Here is a 23,623-nt window from a genome sequence, read left to right as displayed (position 1 = left end):
ACACTATGGAAATTTTCTGTGAGAGGTTTAGAGTCCCTGGGAACCGAAGTATTGAATTATTTTTTGAGCTTGGTAACCAAAGCATGCTATAGAGCTCTGGGAAATAGCATTATTCAGTAAAGAGAATCTGGTTCAATCTATATACTCAAATCTAACAGAGTCAGTGAACCAGAGCAGTTAACAATTATGGGAACTGGGACTCTCCTGTATGTTCTCAAGAAAGCCAGTCAATTACTCTGCTTATTTACACATATAATCCACATTTAAAGACCATATATGTATACAGTGCTGCTCATTTTCAAAATACACTGCTATTGCTATATATATTGAGCTCTATTTTAATAGTCACAGAAATCATGTAGAGCCTATTATAATCCCCATTGTACTGAGGCTCAAACAGGTTGAGGAGTTTCACTGACCCAAGGCCACTCAGTTGTCCATGACAGAGCCTGATCTCAAACCTGAATATCTCACTCTAAATCCAAAACACACACTCACCATCCGATACTATTTCCCACATTCAATGCCATCAGCTTACTTGGACTAAAAGTAATCATCCAAGCTGGAGACAGCGTCCCCATTCCTCAGAAGATGACACTGGTTATACACCAATATTAAGCTGCTAACACAGCTTCACTCACTCTGATTGAAAACCACAGGGCTGCATTCTGTGGCACAGACATGGCCTCCCCACTGAACCGCCCTCCCCTGTAAAAGAAATCTACTAACCCAGATGCCACAGTGCGGGGGAGGGATGTCAAGAACCTAGTGTTTCCTCATGTTCACTCTCATTTGAGCTTGCTTTTCTGTACCCTACTCTCTTCCACGCAATGTCAAAATTCCCACCGCCAAAGAACATGAATGCATCAGTGATTTTTTGGGTGGGAAGAGTCACATACAATGATTTTTTAGACATTAACATATTTTTTGTTAAAGTTAGTTAAGATACAAAAATCTGAAAACTCTGATACTCACATTTTCATATAAGGCTGCCAGGGTTTCCAGATCAACCACGGAATCGTCCACGTTAAAAATGGCTGCCGAGCACCCAAAGAGAAAGAGAAAGGATAAGAGGTTAGACCGGACTCTGCTGCACTAACATTTACTCCATGTGCAGCTACCAAGCAATGAAAACGTTTGCTCTCTCTTACCCAGGTTGTCTTCTGACATGCTCTTGCCCCCTTTCCTTCTGCACCAGGGGGGCCCCGTGAAAGAAACCAAAACGGTTCTGATTGCTGGCCTAAGCCTTAGCCCTGCCTGCTTTAATTCCTCAAGCTCTGCATCCTTTCGCAGTTTAATTTAGGCTCCGCAGGAGAAGTGTTTGTGTTTTAAATCTAAATCAGTTAGTATGTTTGAAACACAATTTTAAATCTTTCTTCCCGACTGGTAATTGAAGAGATTTAATACCTAATGCACCAGAACTGACGCTTGCCCATTACCAGGAAGAGGGAGAGAAAAAAGACAATGTTGGCAAATTAAATGAATTCAGGCATGTGATTTCAGGCACCTTGCCATGGCTGCTGCAAACATCTTGTTTGGATTAAAAAGACAAGAAAAAGCAATAATTGCATCAATGGCAAATTAAGATTATGGAAACCTCCCATGAGCAAGTCTTAAGGCAAGTTCTCGTTCCCATGGTTTTATTTGGATTCTACTTGTTGTTCTATATCTTAAATAAGTCATTTAGCTGTTAACTAATATGCCTGTGATTTCATCTAAAGAGATTCCTTCCCATATATACCAGCGTACAAACATGGAGATTTTAAAGCCTTAATGGATTTGGCAATCAAAGTGCTTGAAATAGGCAGCCTCACATCTTTAAATAATTATGCAAAACTAATAAGGTTTGTTCCCTCAACCCCACCACCCTTCTCTGACTTTACATTGTGAAATTAACCAGCACGCTAGTAAATTTTCTCTGTGGCAGGCTAATTAATTTTATTAAACCAACCAGTGATATTTAGAATGCCTTAAAATTCTGCTCGTCAACCATTACTCCGTTGGTTGGCATTACACCATGGTTTTGGAGAAGGTGGGGATCAAGGTAAAGGGCAGGTTGCTTTCAAATTGTTTTGCTTCTTCTGTGGTTTAGAATTATATGAACCCCTTCATACAATTTTAATAAACTTAATTAACTGAGCTAAGATCATGTACCTTCACAGAATACTGAGAAATGTACTTAAAATTCCTTCATGGGGCACCTTCTCTAATTCAGGAGTTAATCAGCAAGCTGTTCCTCAACTACATGGAGTAGTGAGAAAAGAAGCGATTAATATGGAAGTGACAAAGTCAGTCATCTCAGATTCCACCAGGACAAAGGAAAATTACACTTCTGATGAGGCCAATCTAAAACCACAAAAGAAAAATGTCCTTTGAGGAAAGAAGGAAAGAATCTACCCTCCCAGGACTGTTATACTATGCATGCAGATAAGATGATTTCGCTAACTTATTAGAAGGACCAGGCATTTTTAAATGTCTGATGCTTTAAGGAAACAAAAAAGAGCCAGGAACAATGTCTATTTTATGTAAATGCTAATAGTCTCCTATAAAAATCAGCCAATGAAAATGCAGTAAGACAAGGCAAAATTCTAAAAATAATTTATCAGAGATGTTCATTTCTAAACCAGGTACTACATATAGCTGCAAGTTTACATATAATCAAGTGATCTTAACTAATGGGAAAGAGAAGGAACTGTTGGCTTCCTTTCCTGGTGAGTAAATATTTGAGTTTCAGAAGTTAATCAGTCTGGGTCCCAGATATACAATTTGATGGGTTATATCCTCAGCCAATTCCCCTCCAGTGTGCTAGGAAATGGAGGAAAACACATAGGGAGGATGGGACTGCAGAATGAGTGTGGGCTCTGGCGACATTTATTCATTCATTCACCCAGCCCTTGAGTAAATATTTGTTGAATGTGCACCAAGTTCTAGAAACTGTTCTAAAATGCTGTGATTATATAAATCAAACATGTCTAAGACATTTAAGGTACTTTGTCTCATGAGACTTATACTCCAGCTTAGGGAATAAAAAATAAACAAGTAAATAGTTACAGATAATGATGTAAAGAAAGAGCAGAGCCATAAGCAACCTTAGAGAGGCTGACGGATGAAGGCTTCTTTGAAGAGGTGGCATTTAAGCTAAGAGCTGAGCAGGTTAAGTTCTATGAGTGTCTGGGAGAAGAGCCTTCCAGTGAGTGGTAAGGGCAGAAAGAGGTTTCTTATCCTGATGAAGGAAAAAGCTCAAGATTCAGAAAAAGAGCAAGATGACTATTATGGATGGAAGCAAAACTTACTACATGATCCTGGCACGTTCAGTTCTATTAGGTTCAGCATACTGACTCCAGTATTCTTGCCTGGGAAATCCCATGGACAGAGAAGCCTGGTGGGCTACAATCCATGGGGTCCCACAGAGCTGGGTGTAACTGAGCACACACACACACATTCATAGGATGGGTCTAATTTCACTTACTGAAAACATTAAAACAAGATGTATGCTCTACTGAACTCATAGAGCGTTATGAGAAATCAAAACAGTACCTACAAATAGTGACTACTGTGATGTTAAATATACACACTGTGTACGTGTTTTAATGCTTGTTAATGCCTTATCTGCTTTAACATCTGGAAAGAATTAGAGAAAGAAGACTACCACTTTCTACAATACTTGAATGTTTCCAGTAGGAGCTGCTGCTATTTAAACCCTTTTGGTCCTTTAAAACCCCACTCAAGGCCCACCTTCAGGAAGTGTTAATAGAAAAGGTATATGCATGAATAACTCTAATAATGAAAAATAATGTATTGAACGGTTTAAGGGAAATACAAGATAACTCTGGGTCTGTTTGGGCTTCCCTGGTGGCTCAGACAGAAAAGAAATGACCTGCAACGTGGAAGACCTCGGTTTGATCCCTGGGTTGGGAAGATCCCTTGGAGAAGGGAATGGCTACCCATTCCAGTGTTCTTGCCTGGAGAATTCCATGGATAGAGGAGCCTGGAGGGCTACAGTCCATGGGGTTGACCAAGAGTTGGACATGACTGAGTGACTAGCACTTTTACTTTTCGGGTCTATTTAGAAAGCTAATCTAATCTTAACTTCTCATTTCCATCTTTCCCATCAAAGCACTTTTCTTCGTACCACCCAAGTTTTTGTTTTTTTTTTAAATCAAAATTTTACTTTGATGTTTGAAATACGTCAGATGTCTTTCCTTTAAACATTGGGTAAAGTCCAACTGCCTATGCCTGATTTTTAAATTCATTCCTTTCCTGGCCCTGAGTGACACTTCCAATTTCATCCTTTACCATTTCCACTGTTCCCAGGCCCCCTGAGCTCCAGCCACACACCTCTCTACTCCTGAACATTCCATGGTTTTCTCCCTTCCTGCCCCCTCACCCTCCTAGGCCTTGGAGAAGAGTTTCCTGCCCTGGAAGGATGCTCCTTGACCTTTGGATCATTAAGCAGTCATTCCTTACCTCTTCCATGGCACCACTCCTATTTTATATTGGGTGAAAGAGTCTATTTTAAGAAGCCGTATTAGTAAGTTGCTTAACACTGTATCGTGGAAGGCCTGTAGTCAGGGATCATTTCTACACATCTTGATAATCCCAGCATCCAACATAGTACTAGGGGTAGTAACAGGAATAAGATAAATGTCTATGGATAAGACAGGTGTCCCAGGAATCCCAAAGAGTGAGTCTTGCTGCTGGGTGTCAGCAAAAGTTCCTTGACAAAGACAGCATGGTGTTTTGAAAAAGAAAAACATAGACTTTTTAAAGGGATAGGACTGACGAATAAAAATAATATAATATGCATATCTGAATTAAGGTTGTTTGCCCACCCTTGTTTGTTTCCATTAAAATAATCAAAGTATGAAAAAAAATAAAAATAAAAAATAAAAGTATGGTGAGTAAAGCTGCACAATCATGTCCCATCCATATCCTCAGTACAGATACAATGCTGGCCTGACTACTCCATACCTCAAAATCACTAAATTTAACAAGCAAATCTTCTCATTTTAAAGGAAAGAATAAGGAAACTATCTTCCCTCTCATTCTTAACCTTCAAAGATGTTTTAAACAGTGGTATCACCACAGGCAAAAAGTCACGAGTAGAAATTCCACTGTTATACTACTTTAGGCAGACAGCTAAAGCACCCATTTATTAATCATCATGAATCAAGTCAAGTCCATTCCAAGCAGTAACCATCTGTAAATGGACAAGTGCCAGCGAATGTCAATGGGAAAGATGTGAGAGATTCCCAGGATGAAGCAGCAGACACATACAGGCTCAGAGAACACACAGGCAATGGTGGAGAGTCCAAGTCTGGCTTGAATAGAGTATTCCTTACATGCAGTTTGGAGCAAGGTCCTGTGGAATCCTGAAGGCCAAGGTGAAGAGCCTGTGCTACATCGCAGGGGGGCCATGAGCACGGATGAGCAGGTGAGGCAGTGGGACAGAGTTCTATTACATAGGATAGAGCAAAATTTGGAAAGGATGGTTTAGAACTTAGTTCAGCGCAGCAGAGGTAGTGAAAGCCAGAGTACTGTGGACAGAAAGGACAGAACAGGAGAGAAGACGGCAGAGCTCTGCGGAGGGCCGTCATCAGCTGAGCCCAGGGACTAAGCAAGTCTGGTGTCAGATCAGCCCGAGGTTTCCCATCCAGGTGTGGAGGGAGGGCTTGGGCCACCACGAAATAGGCAGAGGAGCTGACGAGGTGGATATGCCTGATGCTGTCCCCTTAGGACCTGGGGGAGGAGTCGGGGAGAGGAAGAAGTCGATGGAGAGGTTAATTTAGGGCCAATGCCGAGTATTCCGCGGAGGTTTCTCCTCTTCCACGTGAGGAGCTTAAAACTGAAAAAGTAAAATAAAGTTCAGAGGTGGAAGCAGCACTGAAATGAGATCATCTGGTTGAGCCCAGGAACGTAAGAAATTAAACACTTTCTATTATTTCTATTTTACAGGGTGGCCAGGGAAGGTTAGGCTATTGGCCAAACGGGTGAAAAGTAAAAAGAGTCAAAGTCCAGTGACTCACAGGAGAGTTGTCTTGCATGTACATAGTCCTGCCTTTTATTTACCATGAACAGTTTAAGTTCCTACAAGGGCCAGAATCCATACATGATCCTGCTATTCCCCAGATACGGGACAATGTATCAGAGAATTGATTCTTGAAAGCACCACTATCCAATTTAGAAGCAGTCCATGAACCTATTCTGTTAGTTAATTGACAACTACATCAAAGAAAGAAATCAGTCATTGATTAAAATATTTTTGGAGTTACCTAGGACCAGGTAGCCCCCTCCATTTTGTACTTGCAAGAACATACTCTGTTTCTCTCTCTCATACACACAAAACCCTTTATATCATGTAAGTTGAATAAGCAAAACCAGCCTACACAATTCTCCAGCACACCTCCAAGCCCTGATACAGTATTCCAAGTAATTCTCTAGCTTTTGCTCACATCTGTATTGGGCTCATTATACCAACACTCCCGCAGATGGTGTCAGAAAGGTGAAGTGCCAAATTCACAAAGGGGAGACCCCAACAACTCATTGCTACTGTGATATCAATCATGGCTGGTGGTTTTTACTTTTATCTCCCTCTCTCCTTAGTTACCCCTGCTCCCACTGTCAGTTCAGTTAGAATATTTCACCTACACCTCACAATATGTCGAGAGGAAATAGACACACGCTGTGAAAAGCTGGTAATTTTATTGGGTTCCTTTACCTTTAAAAATCTGTTACTTGGTCAAGTCTGGTTTCTGGGCTCCTTTTTTGCAGGGAAATTGAGGCAAACATTTTTATGTGGTCCTCTGGTGCCTGCTCTGTACTCCGAGAATTATATACACAAGGATCATTAGAGTAGGCTTTCGCCCATTAAGATATAATAACCGTCAGCAGGGACAAAAAGCAGATCAGTATCACAAATTCAAACTAACAGGCACACATAAAAACTATGCGCCTGCTTCAGGAACAAGGGCGGGGGTCAAGGTCTTACACAATAGGTAAATTCCCTCTCCACTTTGGAGACAGCTTTTCACAAGAGCGGGCTAAGGAGAAAGAACAGGCAAGAATTCTCACAGCCCTCCAGCCATTTTTAACCCTGAATGCTTTTCTATCCCCAAGCACGCCCTGTCCAAATAAAGAACGGTTGTGTTTGCTGTTCTGAAGGGTTTCTAATTAGTAAAAAACATGTACTTACTCATGAGAGCTGTTCTTGATCAAAGTAGCATCTTTGAGCAAGAAATATATGACAGACTGAGGTAGGAAAGGCATACTCCTTTTATTGTTATTCAGTCGCTAAGTCGTGCCTGGCTCTTTGCGATCCCATAGACTGCAACACACCAGGCGTCCTTGTTCTTCACTATCTCCCGGAGTTTGCCAAATTCATGTCCATTGAGTCAGTGATGCTGTCTAACTATTCTTAGTTTGTTTGATTAGACCAAGTAAATCTGGTTGTCCAAGGTGTGAAAGATGTCACAATGGGTAGGGTTGGGTTGTGTTGCTTTGGCAGGCTTTGGCTATAGCTGGTTTTAAAACTGGAGCCTCTTATACAGAGTGAAGTAAGTCAGAAAGAAAAACACCAGTACAGTATACTAACACATATGTATGGAATTTAGAAAGATAGTAACAATGACGCTATATGCGAGACAGCAAAAGAGACACAGACATAGAGAACAGTCTTTTGGACTCTGTGGGAGAAGGCAAGGGTGGGATGATTTGAGAGGGTAGCGATGAAACATGTATATTATCATATGTGAAGCAGATCACCCGTCCAGGTTCGATGCACGAGACAGGGTGCTCAGGGCTGGCGCACTGGGATGACCCTGGGGTATGGGATGGGGAGGGAAGGTGGGGAGGGTTCTGGATGGGGAACAATATGCGCGCCAGTGGCTGATTCATATTGATGTAAGGCAAAAACCACTACAATATTGTAATTAGCCTCCAATTAAAATAAATTAATTTAAAAAATAGCCTCTATGTAGCCCATTGTATGCTTCTTTGCATTACCTTCAGTAGTTGACACTTTTTACAAGTGGGTGCTTAAAGATTCTTTTCAAGTGGAATAGATTTATTCTCAGTCCAAGAAAGCAAAGGTGAATATTTGATTATCAATAGAAATTATTTTGTTAGCAATGTTAGCTTCCAAATAGCCAACATAAAACTCAGCTCTTTCAACCAAATTATGATTTTTTTTAGGGCTTGATAAATAATTTGTAAGGAAAAGAATGGAATGGAGAAGGCAACATGGAAGACCTTGGGGTTTTTCTGTTTGTTTGTTTTGGCCAATTTGATCATGGCATGTGGGATCTTAGCTCCCTGACTCGGGATCAAATTCATGCCCCCTGTCTTGAAAGCATAGATGAAGTCTTAACCACTGGACCACCAGGGGAGTCCCAAGCCCTGGGGTTTTTTAACTCTCAGGTAATCTAACCCTCAAAACTCCCACAAACCAATTCCTCAGACCTCTCTCAAGAGAAAGGCAAGGATGTGGGGTCCCGGAAAGAAGGTGGTCTTGGCAGAATCTGAAAGCTGAGGAAAGGCAAAGCAGGATTATTTCCCCACAGTCTCACCTCCCCATGAGGCCAGCACTGAGAAGGAAGATCAAGCTTGTGATGGAACTGGGCAAGAGGTGAAAAGCAGGGGGCCAGGCAGAGAGAAGTGTCAAAGAACCAGAGGCCAGAGCAAGAGCTGCACAGAACCTGCCCCACGGAAAGCTCAGTACCCAGGTCAGAACACTCCTATAACCTTGCCGCCACACGCCTCACTCTGTCCCTACTGACCACCACGCTTCTGCTCCAACGGCGCCAGGGAACCTGTGCAGACACAGGTACCGGCCAAGCCTCATTCCACACACATATCCAGAACAAATGCTGAGGGCAGCAGTTATTAAGCAGCTTAAAGGCATCTCTGTGCACTCCACCAGAGGGTGGGGAAAGCAGGCAGGCAGTGCTGGAGATGAGTACTTAATTAGTAGCTTGCCTTTATTGGGAACTTGCTGTGTGCAAGGCATTGTTCTAAGCATTTTACATTTAATCATACAAGGAAGATTCTACTGTTGCCCTGAGTTTTACAGGCAATGAAACTAAGGCATGAAGAATGGTTTCCCAAGCTCAGTTCCATAACCAAATTGACTAGACTATGATTGTAATTCTTTTATCCTTTGTAAGTGTCAGTCTAGAAATAATCACTCCACCTAAAGGAGACCTGAGTTTGATCCCCGGGTTGGGAAAATCCCTTGGAGAAGGGAATGACTACCCACTCCAGTATTCTTGCCTGGAGAATTCTTGGGACAGAGGAGCCTGGTGGGGTACAGTCCAAGGGGTCACAAAGAGTCAGACACAACTGAGCAACTAACACTTTCACTTTTCAAAATTCTCACCACACACACACCAAAAAAAGCGCTAACCAACTGCCTATAAAAGTCTACACAGAAACCTTTGCCTCTGAATGGCATCACATGTTTTGTACATCAATCAGCAGTCTCCCAGTGGGAACCACAGATAGACCAGGCCACAGAAATGTCATTTGTGTATTATACACATCCATAATGCCACCATTATTTAATTATTGCTAATACTTAATTCATTTCTAATATACTATGGTCTTTTTAAAAAATTTGTAGCCACACCCCATGGGCATGTGGGCCCTTAGTTCCCCAACCAGGGAATGAACTCGAGCCCCCTGCATTGGAAGGTGGACTCTTAACCACTGGACCACCAGAGAAACCCCTCAGATATGCTATCTTAATATATGTCATAAGACAATCAAACTTCAGTCTTTGTTAATCATTCACAGTTACTGACAAGAATCAGTATTGTGGTTCCAATCATAGCAAAAAAAGAACGTCTAAAAACAAAAGGAAACCCAGAACTTGAAAAGGCATTATCTTAGAAGAAAAGAAAGTCTAAAAAGAAATCAACAGTAATATAAAATCCATTTTTCTTAAAAAGATATTACTAATTGCAATTTTATACTGCATGCCAGAACTGACTAAAAAGGGAAGCGAAGGCACAAAGAATGAAGAAACACAAACAAAAGCTGTCTCCAGACACATAAAGAACAGCAACTATCAAGAGAATATATTTTATGATATTATCTACATTGCCAAATGCTTGCTGGATGTGTATCATGTGAGTTGGTACAGACCTTTATTCAAGCTTTGTTGGAGACAGGAGGCAAGTATAAATGACACAGTGTAAACAGAAGCCAGCTAGCAGGTGACAGAAATAACCATCCCAAAAGGGACACATCTAGTCTGTCCCCAAAGCTCCAAATCACTCAATGTCATCAAACAAAAATCCCAATTCTTGTCTAAGTCGAGGCATGTACTCGGCCACAAGGTGCCGTTTTATAGGTGCAATTAAAATTGTCCATGGTTCAAACCTCAAAGAGGGGCACAAGGACAGAATTCACAAAGCTTCCGCTCCTTCATTCCCTCTATTCTCTGTAGGGGCAGTGGAATGAGAAATAGTCTGGTTTAAGCTGCTTCGGTTCTTCCATTAGTTCTGGTTCTTTTAAGCCAAAATTACATTCCAGGCAGATTGGATGGTCTCAGCCAGTTGCCTGAAGGTAAAGTACAAAAGAAATGCCACCCTTGGCTTTCTGGACCCAGCTCTGAGAGGGGAGGAATGCACAGGGGTTCAGAGAGAGGTGGGTGGGACCCTGCCGCTCAGGTGTTTTAGACTCAGCAGGAAGAAACGAGAGCCGGGCAAGGACATAGAGTAGCATTAGAGCTACTGCCTATATTCATCCCCAAACTGAGCTCTGCCCATGCTTAATAAGTTGATTGGCCCTGACGCCTTCCTTTGGTACATCAGTAGGTCATGACTACCTGTCCCCATCGGTGGGTAAGCTCTTTCACACGTGGCTTCCTCACTTGTTCCTTTACTTCCAATGTACCGTGATTTGGTAGCAGTGGCGGAGGGGGGCAGGGGGGATGGGGGGGAATTATATAACATTTTCTGATTCTAACATCTAGTTTTAACTAAACTTGACAAAATAAACCAGTTGGCTTCAAAAGATTCCTGAAGAGAAACCCCAGACTGAAGATAATCCATCAATAATAAGAAAAATGGCAGAGCACAGGCTTGACTGCTAGTACAAGTTCCTCATCAATTGTGGAATGAATTAGAAACGGGGACAGTTGAATTAGATCTGCCAAGATGCTGACCTCCATACATTATAGTAGAATTTATCAAGAGACTGTTTGAAATGTGGGTTTAAATCCACTATTTTTAATAATAAGCTTCATTTTATATGTATATTGAGCCGTGAGATACTAGCTGTTGAGAATTTAAAGCCATCAAAATCAGTAACACATTTAAAAATATTAATCTCAATTTAATTTATATCTTTGCATTCATTTTATAATGTGAATATTAGTTCTGTTACACATTTACATGATGTACAAGTTCTTAAAAACATATGTTGAGAAGGATGCTCTAAAATTTTTACTGGCAGTGGTGCACAATAAAAATTTTGCCCTTTGAGTATAGGTCTTCCAGACCAGAATTAGAATGTTCCTCAGGAAGGTCCTGCAGACAGTGACTGTAGCCATGAAACTAAAGACGCCTGCTCCTTGGAAGAGAAGCTATGAAAAACCTAGACAGTGTACTGAAAAACAGAGACATCCCTTTGCTGACAAAGGTCTATACAGTTAAACCTATGGTTTTTCCAGTAGTCATGCACGGATGTGAGAGTTGGACCATAAAGAAGGCTGAGCACTGAAGAATTGATGGTTTCTAACTGTGGTGCTGGAGAAGACTCTTGAGAGCCCCTTGGAAAGCAAGGAGATCAAACCAGTCAATCCTAAAGGAAATCAACCCTGAGTATTCATTGGAAGGACTGATGCTGAAGCTCCAATAATTTGGCTACCTGATGAGAAGAGCCAACTCACTGGAAAAGACCCTGATGATGGGAAAGACTGAAGGCAGCAGGAGAAGGGGACGACAGAGGATGAAGATGGTTGGATGGCATCACCAACTCAATGGACATGAGTTTGAGCAAATCGGTGGTGAAGGACAGGCAAGGCTGACATGCTGCTGTCCATGGGGCTGCAAAGAGTTGGACACGATTGAGTGACTGAACAACAGGAGAGCCCTAGGCAATTCACAGTGAATTTCAGATGCCTGGAAATTCATTATGTTTTAGACAACTGGCATAAACCTTGACAGAGATTTCTATAAATTATTAGGCAAAAAGAAGCAAAGTCCAGTCAGCATTCTCAGATCTGACTTTTAGACTCTGGGTATACAACTAACTTACATTTTGATTCGAGAGTCCTCAACAGAAAGATGGGTCTTTGATACAGCTGAACTCTAAACTGAGATTCTGGACTAGTCAGAACTAAAGTGACAAATGCTTTATTTTGATGTTAGATTAAATATTATAAATATGAATTCTGAGAGTGTACGGGAAATTCCAAACGGATGCCAGGAGATTTCTGGCACCTAGTCTGTTGCAATGCATATGGAGGTTTATGTCAAGAATAGTCAACAGCAATTTTCCATCTCCCCTGGGAAAAGAATAAGAGGAAATCACTAACATGGAATGAAAACACTAATTTGCAATCACTTAGGCAGTCGCTGTAGCCAAGGATGCCAAACGCTTTTAAATATAAGTCCCCCTAGTTAAGTAGATGGAAAACCGGCAAGGAGTAAATCACTCGTTCAGGATATCTCCTGGACCAAACACAAGTGGTGTGGTATTATGGCCAGTGTCCTCAAGCCACTCTTCCTCCACAGCCAAGGTCTTGCCTTTAGTCACGCAGTGCTTTAAACTTCAGTCAGAACAGAGATTTGAGTTTGCCCTACAAGATACTGCACACCACCTGGGGTGTAGAGAAACGTGTATGGGTGGCTATCTTTGCCACCCAATGGGATGTTCGGTCTCTAACCTAGCCCTATTTACTTAGTATCAGGCTGGAATTTTCAGACGTTCTTGAACAATCCAGCTGAAATGTCACCAGCCATCTCCAACTCAAATCATGCAAAACAGAATCGATCTATCAGCTTCTACCCGCTCTTTTCCCCCTCTATTTTCATTTTATGCTTTTGGCACCATTGTTCCCATTCTTGTTGAAACCAGCAACTCCAAACTTCTCCATCATCATATGAATCTCATGGGGCTAACCATAACAATCTGCTCTTCAAACATCCCTCATCTACATGATCTCATCAAACATGGTCTCATCTACATTTCCACAGACACAGCCTTAGTTCTGACCTTTGTCATTTATTATATGTCAACAATTACAATCCCTTTCTATCAGATCTGGCCATGCATACGTGCTAAGTTGCTTCAGTCATGTCTGACTCTTTGTGACCCCATGGACTGTAGCCCACCAGGCTCCTCTGTCCATGGGATTCTCCAGGCAAGAGTACTGGAGTGGGTTGCCATTTCCTCCTCCAGGATATCTTCCCGAACCAGAGATGGAACCTGCACCTCTTACGTCTCCTGCATTGGCAGGCAGGTTCTTTACCACCAGCACCACCTGGCAAGCCTAGATCTAGTCACCTACATGACTATTTCTGTTTATTCATTCAACAGACCCTTGATGATCCTCATCTCATCGCCAGACACAACAAGGTGTGAGGGACACATCAGTGAGTATTATCGCTCTTGCAGTTTATCTTCTGATGGCGGATGTAAGTGAGAAGTATATGAACAAAGAAAATATTAAGTGCTGGGTAGAAAATAAGATAATTAACTTAGAGTGACTTAAATTAGGGAGGAGAATCTGGGAGGACCTCTTTGAGATGTTTAGCTGAACCCTATGAAATGGCATCCCACTCCAGTATTCTTGCCTGGAGAATCCCATGGACAAAGGAGCCTGGTGGGCTATGGTCCATAGGGTTGCAAAGAATCAGACACAACTGAAGTGACTTAGGAGCAAAGAAAAAGAGTGTGCTGTTGAATGGGACTGGAAAAGCATTTCAAACAGAGGGAACATACTGTGCTTCAAAGACACGGAGGAAGGCCTGTTAAGGAATCAGAGGACCACTGCCGCTGGACAGCAGTGAGAGAGAAGCGAGCACAGTCAAGTACAGGAGAAGATACGGCTGCTGCCAGAGCATGAAAGGGCGTGGGGGCCAGTCTTCTGTGATCGGAGAAGTATTTCTGCACTCAAAAGGAGACCACAGCACTGCCGCTTTTAACTTCTGCCTCCCTGTTACTGATAGGATAATGTTCAAATTTCATCTGATGACAGTCAGGATCCTTCCTGGTCTGGATACTATTTACCCTTTGAGTACTTTGTTCTGAAACCACCCACATTCACATGCAACTTATAGACTCTAGATGTGCCTCCTTTTCACATGCCTTCTTTCATCAACTGGAAAAGCTCCTTCTCTGTGTGATGACCACCATTTCATCCTCTAAGACTCATCTTAAGTTTTACAGGAGGAGCCAATACATTGATCTCTGTTATTTCACAGGTATCTTTATTCTGTGATCTTAGGATACTCTGTACATCTCTCCCACCATCCTGTGAACTCTTGAGAATGTGAAATTCAGGATGTTATGTGTTGTGGTAGTCATGGTGTCTGAAACAGAGCTGGCATTCAGTACCTGCTTATTGAGGGGGAGAGGGAAAGAGGAAGGGAGGAGGTTGGCAGGCAGGAAGAAGTTTGGTCCAAATGCACTAGAATGAAATTTATGACATTCTGATTTCATCTAGTCTAAGGTTTATTCTATTCCTTAAAACCAAATTAAAGTTTAAAAGATCCTTTATTGAATGACTTCTATATAGGATACATTAGCCCAGTTCGTCGTAAACAATGCTTAATTATCAGAGAAATTCCGAGCAAAGTAATGCTACATGAAGTAAAGGACCACACACTGGCTCTGTTACTTGTTATCAGTTAAGACCTTGAGGTACTGAGCCCCCAAATTCCACTTCTTCAACATACACTATAGGCAGTGTCAAATGGACAACAGAGAAGGGCCCACTTTACAAATGAAGAAAATAAGGTTGCTTTTTAAGAGCTGAACAAGTAAAAACTGGATTATCCATTACCTCTGTGGGAGGTAATGGTGGGCTGAAACACCCAGAACTATTATTAAGATGACCAAGCTGTAATCTCAGCAAGAAGAGAAACGGTGTAAGCAAATACCTAACGCCAAGTAGACATAAGTGAGGTGGGTGTAACAGTGAATAGATATTACAAACATTCTTGTCATGCTGAAGGAAAATTCTCTATCCTCCTCTGAGCGAATATACTAGCTTTCCGGTTTATTCATCAGCTTCTTATGAGTCTGCATGAAGAGCACATTAGTGTATCTACCTCTGCACACTGACAGAGCTGAATATATGACCAAAAGACTGAAGAACAGTCTCTTCGCTGTGGTCACTTCACCATGGTTAACATGCTGTGTGACCCTGCCTGCCAGCTGGTCTGTTCCAATCCGATCTCATGCCAGCTACTTCTCTCACATTAAAACAAATGTTTTAGGTCAAGGTCAGCACAAGGAGGCCTTTCATCAGGATGAGAACACAAGGCCAAGTGCATTCCATTCATGACCAGACATGGATTCTGAATAAAACGTCACTGACACCGCTCAGGCTCCTGAGTGACCTTCAGATGCCAGTGTCAGTCAAATGATTCTAAAAAGGAATTAAGCTAGAGTTATACTGTTATATTCATCTGGAATGTATTACTAATTGAAAACATGAAGTGGAGATAATTGTTTTTTAGAACTTAGGATCCAACTCTGGTGGATAACAGAGATGCTTGAAGCAAGAGAAAGAACTAAAATGGTGCCCATGAATCCTAAAGTCTGTGATGCTACAATCAACATTTCCAGTGCTAAAATTTAAGTTCACATCTACTTCATGAGAGCACATTCCTATCCAGAGTAGAATGTTGAAAAAATCCTGGGTGAACTAATCTCTTATCCAACTCACCATGAACAGTCAACATTCAACATTCATTCAACATTCAATGTTAGAGTGCCAAGGGAAGAAGGTTTACAGTCCTGAGTTGATAACTGGAATAGCACATTGTTGGAATGAGCCTTATCCATATGGCAATCTGATGTTCACTACAACACGACAAGCCTAAAGAGAAATGAATAAAGTGCCATTGACACTGTAAAGACTAATATCCACAGTGCTACTTGTTATGGTAATGAAACCAAGCATACTTGATTTTCACCAGGCTTATAAAGAGCACTGTGGTTTAGGATAAGACTCTGACACTATGTCTGAAAAATTCCTTTCTAATTTCAATGATTGCATCAAAAAAGGGAGTCTCCTTGACAAAAGATTATAAACTTACCTGCCAATATTTTTTGTTTTATTTTTTTCATTTGCCTTAGTATCACAGTTTTCTGTGTGAATTTCAGAAATTCCATCCTAGAGGATCTAAGACCTAAAGCCACTGACGTATCCTTTTCTAACTGTGACAGTGGACCTTTCCAGCCACCCTCTGCTCCAATCTCAAATCAACTACTGCAATGCTGTTTGAGGTTTAACATTTCACAGTTATGTATTCAGTTCTACTACTAAGCTAAAATAGTAAAGACAAGTTTATTTGAATATTCTGCAACTGTCATCTGATTCAGTATACGTTTAGTTTTATGCGGAACTGTAAATGTTTGCAATAAAGCAACATTTTAAGCCTTTAACAAAGCTTATTTCAGAGGAAAAATAATGTATGCAAGTTTCTTAAGTGCCTTTCAGTTTAGGACCTCTGGGGGGGAGGGGTGGGGTCCTTCTGCTGTGTCCTAGAGATAACTTGAAGACATCATCAACTAAAACCTGAAGAGAAGTGTGACTTAAGAGTGTATCCACTGTTACACTGAACCTAAATTTCCTGAAACCACCATTGTATTACCACTTAGAAAATATTATCAGTGATATGTCAAATGACGATCTACTTTTAACTGATGACTGAGAAAGGAGCAGAATATCTTCACGTAAGACACAGATTTAAAAAATGTCAGATTTTGGGTTTACTTTCCCAGGGCCTAAAAATATATATAAAAGTAAAATGTCCTTGCTTTAAATGTCTTTCAAACTGAGCCAAAGATAACCAAGGTGAAATAGTGCCACTCAAAAAAAAAAACAAAAACAAGCAGGGGACTAAGAAACAATGACATAACTAAATGTATGAAAATGGAGACTGTTTCTCTATAGAGGCATTCCCGCTAATGAAGAAGAAATGAGGGGACTAGGAGATCATTATTTGGCAAACTTCGAATGAAATAATGAACCTAGGCAAAGATCATAGTGCCCACAAACATCATAAAGAGAATATTACATACTTAAGAGAATATTATGTCATATTACAGAATATTATGTACTTCTTGATAGAATATACAGTAGCATCTATGAATTATTTTTCTCCCCTGAGATTAACTCTCTTTAGGCTTGTCATGTTGTAGTGTACATCAGATTGCCATATGGATAAGAAAAAGTTTGCAGGAACCACAGGAGACAGAAGAACATCATAAATAAAAACATGGCAATGCAATCAGCAAAACCTAAAATGTGGGAAATTTCACAGGACGAGTGATCTGGGTTCTTTACAAAAACAGTAACTGCAAAGAAAAAAAAATAGAGGATAGAAACCTCTAGATCAAAAGAAACCTAAGAGATGGACACATCCAAGGCAATGCATGAAATGTGTATGAATCCTCATATTTGATGACATTAGGAAATTATTGCAAATGATTTTAAATGTATGATAATGGCACTGGAGTTATGCTTAAAGTATCCTTATCTTTTTGTGGTCTATTACCAGTTTTAAAGGAGGAATTGTAAAATATCTGAGATTTGCTTCATAATAATCTAGTAGATGGAGTGTTTTAGATGAAACAATCTAGTTAATGAGTTAATGATTTTGCCTCTGGGTACTGGATACATAGTATTCACTGTGGCCATTCTATTTTTGTATATGTTTGACATTTCTCACAATAAAAGCTGAAAAGTTTTAAAGTCGGGGTAAAAAAGTATGAATAAGACTTACCCTGCTGGATATCCTTCATTTCTAAATGCAAACTAGAGATCAAGATTCCCACAGTTTGAGATCGTTTTCCATCCAATAACTTGATGATCTAGAATTAAAAAAAAAAATCAGTATAAGTGTAAATGACCAGGCAATCATTTAGAAGCATAACGAAAATATTCATAGCTTTAGATACCCTGATTGGCTAACTGAACTGATGCTACAGTTACTGCATTTTCAAACTTTAATTTGACAAAGCAATCTATAGATTCAATGCAATCCCCATCAAGCTACCAATGGCATTTTTCAGAGAACTAGAACAAATAATTTCACAATTTGTATGGAAATACAAAAAACCTCGAATAGCCAAAGTAATCTTGAGAAAGAAGATTGGAACTGGAGGAATCAACCTGCCTGACTTCAAACTATACTACAAAGCCACAGTCATCAAGACAGTATGGTACTGGCACAAAGACAGAAATATAGATCAATGGAACAAAATAAAAAGCCCAGAGATAAACCCATGCACCTATGTATACCTTATCTTTGACAAAGGAGGCAAGAATATACAACGGAGAAAAGACAATCTCTTTTAACAAGTGGTGCTGGGAAAACTGGTCAATCACTTGTAAAAGAATGAAGCTAGAACACTTTCTAACACCACACACAAAAATAAACTCAAAATGGATTAGAGATCTAAATGTAAGACCAGAAACCATAAAACTCCTAGAGGAAAACATAGGCAAAACACTCTCTGACATGAATCACAGCGGGATCTTCTATGACCCACCTCCCAGAGTAATAGAAATAAAAGCAAAAATAAACAAATGGGACCTAATTAAACTCAAAAGCTTTTGCACAACGAAGGAAACTATAAGCAAGGTGAAAAGACAGCCTTCAGAATGAGAGAAGATAATAGCAAATGAAGCAACAGACAAAGCATTTATCTCAAAACTATACAAGCAGCTCCTGCAGCTCAATTCCAGAAAAACAAACGACCCAATAAAAAAATGGGCCAAAGAACTAAACAGACATTTCTCCAAAGAAGACATAAAGATGGCTAACAAACACATGAAAAGATGCTCAACATCACTCATTATCAGAGAAATGCAAATCAAAACCACAATGAGGTACCATCTCACACAGGTCAGAATGGCTGCTATCAAAAAGTCTACAAACAATAAATGCTGGAGAGGGTGTGGAGAAAAGGGAGCCCTCTTACACTGTTGGTGGAAATGCAAACTAGTACAGCCACTATGGAGAACAGTGTGGAGATTCCTTAAAAAGCTGGAAATAATGGCTGAGTAATATTCCATGGTGTATATGTACCACAGCTTCCTTATCCATTCGTCTGCTGATGGTCATCTAGCTTGCTTCCATGTCCTGGCTATTATAAAGTAATTAGCCTCCAACTAATAAAAATAAATGAAAAAAAAAAAAACAACAACAACTGGAAATAGAACTGCCATATGACCCAGAAATCCCACTGCTGGGCATACACACCAAGGAAACCAGAATTGAAAGAGACACATGTACCCCAACATTCATTGCAGCACTGTTTATAATAGTCAGGACTTGGAAGCAACCTAGATGTCCATCAGCAGATGAATGGATAAGAAAGCTGTGGTACATATACACAATGGAATATTACTCAGCTAATAAAAGGAATGCATGTTGAATCAGTTCTAATGAGGTGGATGAAACTGGAGCCTATTATACAGAGTGAAGTAAGTCAGAAAGAAAAACACAATACAGTATATTAATGCATATATATGGAATTTAGAAAGATGGTAATGATGACCCTATATGTGAGACAGCAAAAGAGACACACGTAAAGAACAGACTTTTGGGCTCTGTGGGAGAAGGCGAGGGTGGGATGATTTGAAAGAATAGCATTGAAACATGTATATTATCATATGTGAAACAGATCGCCAGTCCACGTTTGATGCATGAGACAGGGTGCTCAGAGCTGGTGCACTGGGATGACCCTGAGGGATGGGATGGGGAGGGAGGTGGGCGGGGGATTCAGGATGGGGAACACATGCACACCCATGGCTAATTCATGTCAATGTATGGCACAAACCACTAAAATATTGTAATTAGCCTCCAATTAAAATAAATAAATTTAAAAAAAACTTTAATTTGAAAGATATCTAGAAAATAAAGGAAAAATACCACCCCAAATTCCACCAATCTAATACAAGCATGCAAACCTCTATAATATTTAATTTAATCTGATTTTTTTATTCAAACACACTTTAACTAAGTTGTAACTGCACCACATATGCAAGTTTTTATCCAACTTTTCCACTTATCACTGGCCTATTTCCATGTTGGACTTTGTAAGTCACTTCATTGCCTCTAACCTCCTTGGCTGTGGACCATCCACTGAGTGGCTGAGGGGAAAGATCACTGTGATCTGGACTCCACTGCTGACCAGTCATATGACCTTGGAAAAGTGACTTAAATTCTAGGAATTCAACTTTTTCATCATGAGTAGGCCCACTCCAGTACTCTTTTGCCTGGAAAATCCCATGGATGGAGGAGCCTGGCAAGCTTCAGTCCATGGGGTTGGACATGACTGAGCGACTTCCCTTTCTCTCTTCACTTTCATGCACTGGAGAAGGAAATGGCAACCCACTCCAGTGTTCTTGCCTGGAGAATCCCAGGGACGGGGTAGCCTGGTGGGCTGCCATCTACGGGGTCGCACAGAGTCGGACACGACTGAAGCGACTTAGCAGCAGGCTTGACTGTACTGAGTTTGTGTATTTATTCTAGAAATTAAATGACATAATATACACAAAGCACATAAAATAGTTTTGACATAGGTATTATTTAAATAAAATTTCTCTATTCAAGAGGGTTAGGTTGCTCTGTGGTTGTGCTATGTTAATAATACTTTGGTACATACAACTTTAGTTTGAAGTTGTTTAGAAGTACTCTTTTATAATAGTAATATTATATATGTATATAAAAACTTTTATAATCTTTTTAGAAACTCTAAATACCTCAGTGACAATTATTTCAACCCTCTATGAATGTTCCATGGAGAGCTCATTATAGTTACATTTCTCTCTAAATCTAGTGAATCAAATCAGCTCCAAAGAACATATCACCCAGTGACCACTAAGGGAAAAAAGTTTCTTTTTCTTTCTTGTGGCAGGGCTACAAAAATCAATATGAAATCACATAAAACATCATCAAATCATATGTCTTTAATGCATTTTGTTGGGTGAAATATAAACTAAAAAGCTATGCTTCCTCTCCCACCTATGCGCATATAAGCTTACCAAAAACATAGTGAAGATAAGATTAAATAGTAATAAACATCTACATTTATACTGGTACTAACCAGTTGCTTGCTGGTTGAAAAATAAGGGATAACATTAGTTTGTTCCAACCAAGACTACTGTCTACCTATCTATCAATCAATGGTGAGTCAATTACTGCCCGCCCCTCAGCTTCCCCTGCATATGGCTACTCTTACATATACTGTTAGGCCAAAAGTACTGCAAGCACAAGCTTTCATCAAGATAAAAGTAAAAACTGATGATCAGCTTAATGTGTTTAATCATTTCAATGTTAGCCTTAGGGAAAGATTCTGGAGGATACAGAAGTTCAGTTTTTAAAAGAAATAAAGAAGATACTTGGTATTTTCATTTATTTTTTATATAAAAGCAAAGGAAGAAGAGATTATATATAATCAAACATATTCTTTAAAAATGAAATTTCTGGCTTTTTCTTAGAGGACACAAATTTAAAGTGAAACCATCATTAAAGTCCAACACAAAATTAAGAAAACCCAAAGTTTTGTGTACATCTTCACGCATGTATTCATTTATTAACAAACATCTGCCGTGTACCTGTTATGTGCCTGGCACTGCTTTGGATTCAGAGGATGCAGGGTTGACCAAGACAGATCATGTCCTCGATCTCATAAATTTTGTAAAGCTTAATGATTTAATATTGCTGAGAAGAACTAAAAGGCAAATAAAACTATCTGCAAAGCAAATTCAAAGGAAGAAAAGCCTTGAGAACAGACTGGATTTACCCTTAAAAGTCCAAGATAGTGACTGAGATACAACTTTGGTCATGGCATACATATCAATGTCAAGGAGACAGGCACAGGAATCAGATGTAAGACAAGAGGACAATTTGGTTGTAAAAAATGTCTTCAGACAAATATTCACCATGCTATCCAGCTAGGGTTCTGAAAACCCTGGATAACATGGTCTTCCTACAGGAAAAACAAGATTCAAATTCAAGGTTTTCTAATAGTTAATTAAAAGAAGACAAGAGAGCAACCACAAGAGAACAGAAAGGAAAGGATTGAAACTGAAATTGAGATTCTGTCATAGGATAAAAAACAAGCAACTACTATCACAAAGTCTACAAGCAATAAATGCTGGAGAGGGCGTGGAGAAAAGGGAGCCCTCCTATACTGCTGATGGGAATGTAAATTGGTACTGCCACGACGGAGAACAGTGTGAAAGTTCTTTAAAAAAACAAAACAAAACAAAATAGTTACTATATGATCCTGTAATCCCATCTCTGGACTTACATCAGGAAAAGACAAAAAGTCTAACTTGAAAAGATACATGCACCCCAATGTTCACTGCATCACTATTTACAATTGCCAGGATACAGAAACAATCCAAGTGACCATAAACAGACAATCAGTTTAAGAAGATACAGTGTATATATACAATGGAATATTACTCAGCCATAAAAAGTGAAACAATGCCACTTTCAGCAACATGGATGGACCTAGAGATTACCATACTAAGTAAAGTAGGACAGAGAAAGAAGAGTACCATACATCACTTACATGTGGAATCTAAAAAAAAAAAAAAGATATAAATAAATTTATTTACAAAACAGAATCAGACTCACAGGTGTCAGAAACAAATCTATGGTTTCCAAAGGAGAAAGATGTAGGGAAGGATAAATTAGGAGTTGGGTTTAACATATGCATGCTACTATATATAAAATAGATAACCAACAAGGACCTACTATGTAGCACAGGGAACTCTACTTAATATTCTATAATAACCTACATGGGGAAGAGTTTGAAAACGAATGGGTATATGTATAATGGAATCACTTTGCTGTATACCTGAAATCGACACAACATTGTAAATTAACTATATTCCAATATAAAATATATATTTTTTAAATAAACAAAAGCAAGCAAATCCATTCCCACTTCATTGTTCAACCAGGCTGACCTGTGGAAACAATGTTACTACCCCAGCAGTTCTATTAGCCTGGCACAGCAGGTGTTTGGAAGAAAAGTGTCCCTCACTTTCAGCTAGCTGGACTGAAAAAATTAAATTTCCTGAAATGCCTTGCTGCTTCCTAAAAAGGGGGTCGGCAGTGCACAAGTAAGAGCATTTGTATTTTCTTCCTTATTTGTGTCAAATTCTTTGTCTATCTCTAACTAGACCTTTAAAAAAGGACCTAGATACGTTTCCGTGTAGTCTCTCTTTGATTGTGGAATAACACCATGTTTCTCAAAACCAGCTGAAACGGTAGGAACACGGTGGACATAGAATGGATATATGCCCTAAGCCCTCTTCATTTCTTTCATTTTCATAATTGAAAGGTTTGAAAGACCTTGAAAGACCATAATTGATCTCTGAAATTATTGTTTGAAAGACCATAATTGAAAATAAAAGGTT

General features: G+C 39.9%; 1 protein-coding gene across 2 annotated transcripts in view; it reads right to left on the bottom strand.

Annotated features, from left to right (window-relative positions):
• Positions 1–23,623, bottom strand: part of FMN1 (formin 1) — a 454,272-nt gene that overhangs the window by 169,748 nt on the left and 260,901 nt on the right. For both annotated transcript variants that reach the window (XM_043471390.1, XM_043471391.1), the window contains 2 exons: positions 17,964–18,051; positions 976–1,037 (listed from right to left, as the gene is read on the bottom strand). In XM_043471390.1, the coding sequence (XP_043327325.1) occupies positions 976–1,037; positions 17,964–18,051 (150 nt within the window). The remainder of the gene's footprint in view (positions 1–975; positions 1,038–17,963; positions 18,052–23,623) is intronic.

Source organism: Cervus canadensis, chromosome 6, assembly GCF_019320065.1.
Source record: "Cervus canadensis isolate Bull #8, Minnesota chromosome 6, ASM1932006v1, whole genome shotgun sequence".
Taxonomy (NCBI): domain Eukaryota; kingdom Metazoa; phylum Chordata; class Mammalia; order Artiodactyla; family Cervidae; genus Cervus; species Cervus canadensis.
This window is presented reverse-complemented; position numbering and strand designations above follow the sequence as displayed.